This window comes from Silurus meridionalis, chromosome 6 (genome assembly GCF_014805685.1).
Source record: "Silurus meridionalis isolate SWU-2019-XX chromosome 6, ASM1480568v1, whole genome shotgun sequence".
NCBI lineage: Eukaryota > Metazoa > Chordata > Actinopteri > Siluriformes > Siluridae > Silurus > Silurus meridionalis.
In genome coordinates, this window is record NC_060889.1 from 372,953 (window position 1) to 384,209 (window position 11,257).

Sequence of the window (11,257 nt, forward strand, 5' to 3'; positions counted from 1 at the left end):
GTGCTTTTAGTTATAAGGAAACGTTTGTTACAGTCATTTTTTCTCATTGACTAGGGCCATAATCCCTCCATCCAAATCCACATAGATGTTTTAATCCATATCTGTGGAGATGTTTTGTGTAGAAGACTCTTCACCTGTAATTTTATACACTGGGAGCTGTACGTATTGTCTAAACAATGACAAGGAATTCCACAACAGATAAAACATGCCACGGCTGCAAGGATTATTAAAACTGTAGTCCCAGTCTGACCCTATTCTACTCTATTTATTAGTATATTATGTTATTTATACTTGGAGTAAACAGGTTACATGAGTTTGATTAAAATATGGGATAAATATGTTAAATTAAGCTACTTCATTGTATCTAATAGATTCTATACTAATTATTAGGTCAATTTGATGGATTATTTTAAAAGCCAAACTCTCTCTCCAAAGCTAAGCTTAGCTAGCCCATGCTAATGTCGCTAAATAATGACTTTGTACTTTTCGAGTCTTCTACTAAATAATCTACAATATTCTGCCATAATTATTTAGATGACTTACCAGGTACCTGTATAAAGAAATGTTCAATAGAAGAGAAGTTGTAATGTTTTTTTAGTTGCTGCTAATCGCTGCTGCTTCTTGCTGCTGTTTGTTTGTTTGGTGTTTGTCAATTTTAGTGTCTCTTTACTTACACTTGGTAAATTCACAAATGAGAAACAAAAGCACGCTCTGAATTATATATACGTGTCACACTGTGTATTAATTAAATTAAAAATGCAGAGACTGCTTTGGAGACATTTTACATTTTATTATTTGTTTTTATTGGTTGTTCACCGACAGGGCCGATCGTAACTGCTATGTCACATCAACTGGGGCAACATTGACATTTTACCTTAGAGAGCAAGCAGCTGACATCAGCATTTTGAGGATTAACTCTCCATCTGCTGGATTTGTTTAGAATGTTTGATTTTTTTTTTTTTTTTCTGTAACATTGTATAACTGGTAATGGTACAGGATACACTGATGGCTTGCATTAAAATGGCTGAAATAATTTTTTTGTTTAGACTTCTTCTTCGTCTTGCTGCTCCCATTAGAGATTATGCATCTCCATAACCCCTGTTCTCTAAACCTGCCTCTTTAAAACCAAGTACCTGCATGTCTTCCCTCATCACATTCATAAACCTCCTTCTTGGCCTTCCTCTTTTCCTCCTTCCTGGTGGCTCCATCCTCAGCATTCTCCTACACGATATATCCCATGTCCCTCCTAGACATGTCCAAACCATCTTAATCAGGCTTTTCGTACTTTTCCTCCAAACTACCTACATGGACAGTCCCTCTAATAAACAAATTTCTAATCCTGTCCATACTCAGCACTCGTCAGGTGGATGACTTAAGGTACCTGGAGTCAAAAGTGTACCTTAGGGTACCTGGGGTCAAAAGTGCAAAGTTCGTTGATTCGTGTTCTGCATATTTGATTTGGCACATGTATTATGCCGAATGCCCTTCCTCACGCAATCCTCCTCATTTATCTAAAGTGCACTGGCTTGTGCAACCCTAATGACTGGGTTTTTGAAATAATGCTGTAACATAACAAAATGTGGAAAAAGAGAAGCGCTGTGAATTCTTTTCATATTCTTTTATATTTAATGGAGCACTAATCGAAATAAAAAATAGTTTAAAGTAAATGGAGATCTTAACAAGAAACAAAGTTATAAGATTTCATACTTCCTGTATATCTTAAATGACAGGTGTCTCGTGCAATGATCAGTAAGAAATCCATTCACTAACTATAACTACCTTTTCCTTGTCTGAATTTTCCTTGTGTTTTCGGATTTGTTAGTTTTTTCTATATGTAATAAGTAGATTGACAGCTATAATTACAACAAAGGATGTAGAGAAAGGAGATTAGCTAAGATAAGAATAGTTTCTGTATTAGTTTGGACACAAATTACAAATATATACATTGGAGCTAAGTTCAGTCTAGAGTTCATACTCGGTCTGGGGCTAATGGCAGCCATGTTTTTGTGGCATTTGCTGTTTGCCACCCTTATTTAATTTTAATTTCAACTTATTCCAACAATAAAGCATGCTTTTTTTTTGTTTTATTTTAATAAAAAAAATTAAGGTGACTATTTTCAAGGGTTAAACCGTACTTTGCCCTTCAGGATATAGTACTTAGCGCCCCCTGGTGACAAATCCACTCAGGAACAGTGTAAGAAGGTGGAGCTCCACAAGCTTCTATAGTAAACTGCACTCATTCCCTTTTTTCTTTCAGCAGCTTCCATCTCCATCATGCTGCTCTTTCTACTGTTTCTACTAGTGCTTCTTTTATGTAAGTTTATCAATATAATTTCTAAATAAGTACAAAAGAGAGGCTTTAATTACTAAAAGTTAATTACTGAAATCTGGCCTTTATAATAACCTTAAAAATGTTTTACAGAAGAAAGTGGGTTCTTCATAGATCATCTTGTGTTACATTTATCCCGTGTATCTTTTTAAAGGCTTTATGAGTTTGAAACTGTAAAGAAATGTTAAAGTATAAGAAACAAAACTGTTTTAGATTATAAGAATGTATATAAATAATATTTATGATTATAATTTTCTGAAATGAATGTCCTCTTCAGGTGAGAGCACACAGGACAGCATTACTCCCACATCTTCTGCTGTCTATGCTAAAGAGGAACAAGCAGTTACACTCTCCTGTGTTTATGAATACACTCTTACTATGAACAATATACAGTGGTATCGACAATATTCCAACGCTGCACCAGATTTCCTCGTTCTCCTGATGGAATCAGGAGCAAATCAGACAGCTGAAACTCCTCATCCTCATATATCTGCTAAAATTCATAAGAGCGTGAAGCGTGTGGATTTGGAGATCTTCTCTGCTTCAGTATCAGACTCTGCATTGTACTACTGCATCCTGCAGCCCACAGTGACAGGAAACTCAAATACACTGTACAAAAACTACTTCATATGAGAAAAAGAGAATTGTTTTAGTTTTCCCCAGTAGGGGGAGCTGTCTGACTTTTTATTTCAAATACATTTTCCTTTTTCAATTTCCACTCTTTGGTGTTGCTTTAAATGTTTATGATGTTTGTGCTTGAATATATTGTATGTGTAAATTTTACCTTCCAATCTCAAAGTCTACTTTAACTCTGTCTATAAATAACAGAGATTTTATTTATTTATTTTATCCAAGATTCAATAAAAGATTCTTATATAGTGTATTATTTTGTTTGAAATATTGAATGTGTGCTGAAAACTACACAAAATAAGAGATTATTAATATATACCAAAATTCTTCATTAAACAATGGTACAATTTAAGCAATTTTTTATGTCTATATGTCCATGGCCTATTAGAACTGTATTAATGGGAAGAAAAAAAACAAACAAACAAAAAAACAAATTATAATAATAATAATAATAATAATAATAATCATAATAATCATAATAATCATAATAATAATAAAAATAAATATGTACAACTTTTACAGTAAAAATGAAGCAGAGTTTAGATGTCTCTGAATAAATATGAGTGGGCGGAGCTACATGTGGAGACATCAGAGACAATCTCACATCCACAACCCTGACATTTATTTCTAAAGCTGGAGGTCTGAACTAAACACTCAGGATCACAATGTTACTCCTCTTCTTACTTTTCTTCACTATTGCTGATATTGGTAAGTTTTATATTACATGTGAAATTATTATTTTTTAATGAACAGAAACCACTTAAATGTATTATTTAAAAAAATGGTCATGATATTATTGTATTTATTTTTTAATAGTAGAATCTGCTGATAACAGCATTAAACCAGAAGAAACCACTTTATCTGTAACTGAAGGCAGCAACATCACACTGTCCTGCACATATACTGGATCAGTTTACAACCTTCACTGGTATCAACTAAAACCTGGATCAAGACCAGAGTTTCTGCTGCTGATCACTGAAAGCGCTAAACAAGTCACAGAAGCTCAACCACCAAATCCACGATTGTCAATCCAACTGGAAAAAATGAATAAGAAAGTGCATCTGATCATCTCCTCTGCTGCTGTATCAGACTCTGATCTATACTACTGTGCTCTGCAGCCCACAGTGACAGGAAATCCAGCTGCACTGTACAAAAACTCTGTCTTAGATTTTGTTATGCTGAAGGCAGTTCTGGAAATGAACATGCCTTTGTTGGGGGATTCTCTATTTATCTCTCTCTCAATATAAAGAGTTGATATAAATGGCACATCATTAGAGGACAACATTAATCCTTTAATAATTATTTGTCACTGGTCAGGATCATGGTGACTTTAAAGCCTGTACTGAGATCTGCTTAGTGTGAGGTGAGAATACACTCAGAATTAGATGTCAGTCTTCTGCAACACGCACAAACCCTTTCACACACTCATTCACACTGAGGGACATTTAATCCCAGCAAATTTAGTACTGTCATGTTTTTTTTGTAAACCCACACAGACACGGGGTTGAAACACAAAACGGCACACAAACTGACAGTAACTTCACCTCAGCATCAAACTAGTAACCCTGGAGCTGTGATGCAGCAACACTACTCACTGTGTCACTGTGCTGCTACTAAACACATCACATTCCAAGATATTTACATTTTCTCTGCTTCATGGATTTTCTTTTAATGTGGTGTTACATTATACTTATACATTTCTGTAACCTCATGCTACAATTCCATGTAGCCAGAACACTAAAGACAAGACTCACCTCAATCCTCATAGCAGAATTTCACAGTGAACTTTAATTATATTCTTTATAATCATCTAGACAATCAATCAACAGTCTAGACTGTGTGTCTGCAGTGTAAACTGTATGATGGGTAAAGAGCAGATGGTCAAAAAAGTAACACTGTTGGAAGATTTCTAAATCCTTGTTAGCTGAGGCAGAGTGCAGACTACAAGAATTAATCTCAGAATCACTCCCTCTTTCATACTACATGTTCTAGGGCTAAGGTGGACACAAGATGGCGCAGTCACTTATGTTATTGTGGGAAAAGTACTAGAGCTCCACACAACCCTGCTCACATTCTCTGATGATGAATCCTCATTTTCACAATAAAACCTCTGTGATATAAACTACAGCTGTTCTTCTATCATACACACTGCACTAATATTATCCTCACTCCTGCCCTGATTACTCTTAGTAGCTCAACTCATTTATAGAGACACCATTCTGATTAAACTACACAACTGTACACTTCACACTAAACTGTCATAAGAATAAATACTCATTAATACTCATAACTTATACTTTTATTAGAGCTGAGCATCAAGAGGTTTAACAGTCATTAAGAAGGAAGTACAAAATATCTCTGTTATTCTCCTTATTTTTAATTAAGCTTATTATTTTCTAATTCTTTCATTAGGTAATATATCAATTAAACAGTAGCTGAAGTTCCACATTGAAATATATAACTAAAATATTTAGTAGTGTAATTGATAGTAACGCCCTAAAATGATTGTACTTAGATAATTACACCTGCCTCCAATTTGTGTTTGCTGTCAGTAACATTGGTGAGTCTGACATTTGATGTTGTGGGGTGGAGCTTAATAAAGCTTTATGATGTTAATATATTACAGTATAGTACAGAAAGACCTCAGAATATTTTCATTCAGCTAAAACCATTTATCATGTTCACTGTTATATTGATGTGTCTGTCGCTTTCACTAGGTGAGTTATACACTGATTTTTTATTTTTCCAAAAATATAAATAGTGATTAATCAGTGTTGTGTGATAATTATCATTATTTTTTTTTAAACATTAAAACGTTAAAACACTGTTCTATTCTCTGTGACAGGTGACTCCATGGCAGATTCAATAGAGCCACTTTTCACTAATAAAGTTGTAGATGAAGGTGATGATGTTACTCTGTCCTGCAACTACAAACCAACCATCTCTACAAACAACTACCTGCACTGGTACAGACAACATCCAAAATCTAATTCTAAATTCCTTCTTTATATTTCTAAAAGAGGAGATTTAAGTCCAGACAAACCCCCAAGAATGTCTGCTAAAGTTGATGATGGTGATAAAAAACAAGTGGATCTGATCATCTCCTCTGCTGCTGTATCAGACTCTGCTCTATACTACTGTGCTCTGGTGCCCACAGTGACAGGAAATCCAGCTGCACTGTACAAAAACATTCACACAGTTTTGCTGTATGGAAAGCAGGTCTGTCAGTGCATTTTATGGGTGAATTTTGCTTCTTTCTGTTCTAATTTGTAAAGGGTTATGTAAATTTGCCATTTATTTTTTGTGCATATTTCTTTTTTCCGCATGTTCTAATAATATTAAGTTGAAAAGATTTGGTTGTCGTTGTGCTTAGGTCTTTCTTTAGATACTGAGATCATGATCACTCACATGCTAACTCAAAATAGCCAAATGCTACGTTTACTTATAAAGAGAAGTTAAAGCAGTAGCACTGATCCAGCGGTGTATCTGAAGCCCATCATCGGTGATTTAAAAAGAATATCATTCTATCCATTCATTTAAGTTACACTGTCACACTATCAACATTCATCATCTACTGTTTTAGAAATTAACAATAAATAAACAAAGATATTAATTAATTTTTAAACAAACAAATGTATTCTTTAATTCGAGGGGGCCATTTTTACACAGAAACACCATGTTACTAAAATGTCATAAAAGTGATGTTTGGAAAAGTCAAGCCTGTTTGGTTTAGTGATGGGTTTGATGTCAGCAAAATCCTTAAAAATGGGTTAAAAACACACTCAGTCAATTCAGAATGATAATTTAGAAGTAGAAGTTTTGTGTTTTAAAAAACTCTGGTAAAAGTTCATGTACTGACTACAAGTTAAAGTAAAGAAGTTTGAGCTCTGAAATGTACTTAAGTAAAAAGGAGACATTACTACTACCTGTTTTAATGTCACACTGGAGCTTACATCATATTTATATTTTAATACAAAATTATTTTTAAATTTGTTGTTTAATGAATGTATCCAGGCTGAAATAGGTTGAGGAGCTGAAAATGGCAAGTAAAGAGAAGAAAAAATTTTGACATTTCACCAAATGGATTAAAACTAAAGTAACAAGATTTAAAAAAAAAAAATAATAATAATAATAAGTAGAAAGTACAGATATTTGTGAAAAGATGTAATGAATGAAAGTAAAAAGTTGTCAGAAAAAAAATATTGAAGTAAAGTATTGATACCAGAAAAATCTACTTAACTACAGTAACAATATATTTGTACTTTTTAACTTTCCATCTCTGGTTGTCTCAGTTCACTGTTACTAAAGCTGTAAAGTAATCATTTGTACAGTGTTACACTAAAACAGAAGCACTTCCTGGGTGTGGTCTTCTAGAGACGTGTTCCCTCATGTGTAAAGTTCAGCACATACAGCACTATTATACAGAATCCTCACAGAGCTGTGTTCAGAAATGACTCAACTCTACAACTTACTGTACATAGTGAGATACACACCACTGATTCTCACTGTAGTTACAGGTCATTCATACTCCTCTGTAAATTCAGTGTACTTTTACATATTTATGTTTGAGTATTTATGTGATTTTATTTATTAAAATAATGTTTTGATTTGTTTACAGAATTACTTATCTCTTTATTCTTTGTTCTTTACAGCAGGCATTTTCGCAGATAAAATTGGGCCAACAAATGAAAATGCCAAAGGAAAGGAATCAGACACTGTTACTCTGAAATGTTCATATGAGACAAGCAGTGAATTAATTTATCTTTACTGGTACAAACAAAATCCTAACAGCACACCACAGTTTTTACTGTATAAAGGCGCAAGGGCAAGATCAGATAGAAAGAGCACTCCTGATGATCATCGATTACAGACAGAAACAACCAGAGACTCTACTGAACTTACTATCAGAGGTCTAAAGCTCTCAGATTCTGCTCTCTATCACTGCGCTCTTGAAGTAGAAGCACAGTAATACAAAGACAATTAAAGGCTGTACAAAAACCTAACACTGTTGTTTAGGAAGTTTCTAAAACCACAGATTAAAGATAATCATGTTACCAGTGTCTCAGTGAACCACAGCCAAGAACAAAAGTTGTGGTAACATGCAGCTGGAGGAAACTATACAAGAGAGTTTAAATATGAAAACTACACATTTATCACAAAAATAACAAATGGTTCATTAAATACAATTTTAATCAGTTAATGAACTTGTTTATTTATTATGTATGCATACACAATTACATGCTACTTTGCCTAATGTGATGCTAAAGCAAAGTCGTTTTATAGACATGACTTATAGACCTGACTCTGAGTGAACACGTACAACCAAGATCAAATGGATGAATTAGGAAACTGTCAGTGGAGTGCTTACAACTATTAATACATAGACATAAATACAGACTTGTATTTGGTTGCACATGATGCACACCAACATTCCTGTTTATATAGACAGCATATCTTGTATTTTACTAATACAACAGCTTCATATTGCAATATTGCACATACAATTGCATACATCTGCATTTTATTCCACTGTTCATCTTCTCTTTTTTACGATCAAACAGTTGTAAATGTTTCACTGCTTGTCATAATATGTGCGAGAGAGACAGCAGGACTGAAAAATGTAAAATACATGTTCTCTTTTTAGTGTTAGTTTTGCCTGCAGTTAGGAGACCTGTGTCTTTTCTCCAGGAGCTCATAACTATTGCAGACAACAGCAGGTCACCCACAGTCAGAAGATGGTGTTGGTTCCATGTATGTACTCAAAACAAAAATCAGACCCTAGCCTCCTTTTATATTTTCTGCAGCATTTGATTTTGTGAACCACAGTCAATTCCCCGGTGGTTTTATAAATGATTGCACAGATGGCAAAAATCTCCTACCTGGAAGGTCTGTTATCAGGTGACTTGGAGGCGATCCACATTGAGAATCTTGTGCCTGAACATTTACAAAAACGTAATGCATGTATACATTTACAATATTTTTATTTATTTTGAGTTGCTAGTATTAGTATTACTGATTAGTAGTAATATAGTTTGTGATCCTGTTATCAGCATGATCACATTTCGATTCTATCTTTCTTTCTTTGTACAGATGTATGGATGATTATGACCAGCTACCTGTTGCAAAGAGACAAACAAACAGTGAGATAAACATGCTTATGAGGAACCAGTGGCCAGTGCTTCTTTCTTTACTTAGGCTCTGCCTCATTCATCTTGATGCCCTACCTCTGAATCAGTTCTCTTTAATTGGCATGAACTCTGCAGCTGGAGATGGTGGAAGTCCTGAGAAAAGTAAGGCATGTAGCTCATTAGCCCAGCTATCAATAGTGTTTATGTAGTTTCACACTGATTTTTTTGGTTGTACTTTGTTCTAAAAACTGGATCAGTTGTATGTCTGCCTTTGAGCGCAGATACGGACAAGTTTGAGTTGTTTAGTGGAGTTGGAGCTGGAGGCCATAGAAAAGCAGATCTGGGAACTACAGGTGAAGCAGGCCCAGTTATGAGAGCGGAAACCAGTGCTGGAATCGTCCCTGACTAACATAACTTGTCCCTGGTAAATTTGCAGGTTGAAACCAATACTTCCAACACCTCAGCTACACATGTTTATCTGCATTGGCCTAGGAAGTGACTCGCCCAGGTGCTGTTCACTCTGGGACTGGGGCACCACGGACCCTGGGTGCAGCATCGGAAGATGTGCGCCAAGCCCCAGTCGAGGGCATCTCCCAGTCCACTGCCAATATCTTCTAAATGTCCACCAAGAATTACTTCACCTCTCCCTTTGTGGGACAAAATGCAATGCTGTGATCTTCAGAGATTCCATCTTCTAGCATGTCCCTGGTACCAAATTGAAAATGTCTACTCGCTGCCTTCCTGGTGCTCGTGTTCTCGATGTCACTGCACAGGTACCTGTGATCCTGAATGAGAACATTGGAGCTGTTGTCCTCCATGCTGGCATAAATGACAACAGGCTGAGGCAGACTGAGATACTAAAGAGGGACTTCAGGATTCTAATTGAGATGGTACATAGCACTTTGCATATTATAAGGATCATGGTGTCAGAACTGCTTCTCATGTACCAAGGAAGAACTGAGATGCACAACACAAATGCAAACCATTTTTCATTGATAATTGGAATGCTTTCTGGGAACATCCAAGGATCTTCCACCCTGATTGCCTGCACCTGATCTGATTTGGAGTGGTAGTCTTATCAGACAAAAAAAGAACTATGTGGATGGATTTGGACTGTAACAACACTCTGCAACAATGACTTAAGAAAGCAGTTTTGTCATACCAGTGCCTAAGCACTCAGCTGCCGATGCCTGAATGACTTTTGCCCAGGTGCACTCACCCATATTGTTATGAAGTGCTTTGATAAAACTGGTTCTGAATCACTTCACTGCGGGCCTACCACCTACACTAGACCCACACCAGTTTGCCTATCGGCTCTTCATTCAGCCCTCACCCACCTGGATGAAAACAACACCTACATCAAAATGCTGTTCATTGAATTTAGATCTGCATTCAATACAGTCCTCCTTACTGTACTGATCACTAAGCTCAGGGACCTGGGTATCTGCACCTCCACTTGCAGATGGATTCTGGACTTTCTCGCCAACAGACCTCAATTTGTTAGGTTGGACAAACGAGTATCCTTAACCCTCATTCTGAACACTGGCATCCCACAGGGCTGTTCTGAACACACTTCTCTACTCCCTGTTCACCCAAGACTGTGTTCCTCTGCCAACATTTTCATCAAGTATGCAGATGACACCACCGTGGTCAGCCAGATCAGCAACAACGGGAAGATATCCGAAACCCGACAGTGTGGTGTGCCATCAACAACCTGACCCTCAATGCCACAAAGTCTAAAGAGCTCATCATGGACTTTCGGAACTCTAACAGCAGGAAACATTTCCCAGTCTACCCCAATGGAACTGAGGTAGAGAGAGTCTCCAGCTTTAAGTTCTTCGGAGTTCACATCTGAGAATCTGTCATGGCACCAGAACACTTCAGCTCTGTTTAGGAAGGCACAACCACGCCTGTACTGCCCCATGAATTTTAACGAGTTTCCACCGCCGCACAATCTAGAGCATCCTGACCATCTCCATCACTGTATGGTACAGAGGCTCTATAGTGAGCGAAGGTAAACCCAGGTAAACCAGCAGGTTCAGGGACAGCTTTTTCCCATCCACCATCATGATGCTGAACTCTACACTACACTGTTAGATCACTGTATAAATGCTGTTTATAACTTTTATACAATTATACATAATGTACATATTACATTGTATTTTGTATA

At 36.3% G+C, this 11,257-nt stretch overlaps 1 gene segment (V, D, J or C); it reads left to right on the forward strand.

Moving 5' to 3' along the window:
- Positions 1-3,612: 3,612 nt before the first annotated feature.
- On the forward strand, positions 3,613-9,705 carry LOC124386976. The segment is given in 4 exon segments: positions 3,613-3,667; positions 3,776-3,983; positions 6,010-6,100; positions 9,580-9,705. Coding segments are annotated over 4 exon segments (468 nt in total).
- The last annotated feature ends 1,552 nt before the right edge of the window (positions 9,706-11,257 follow it).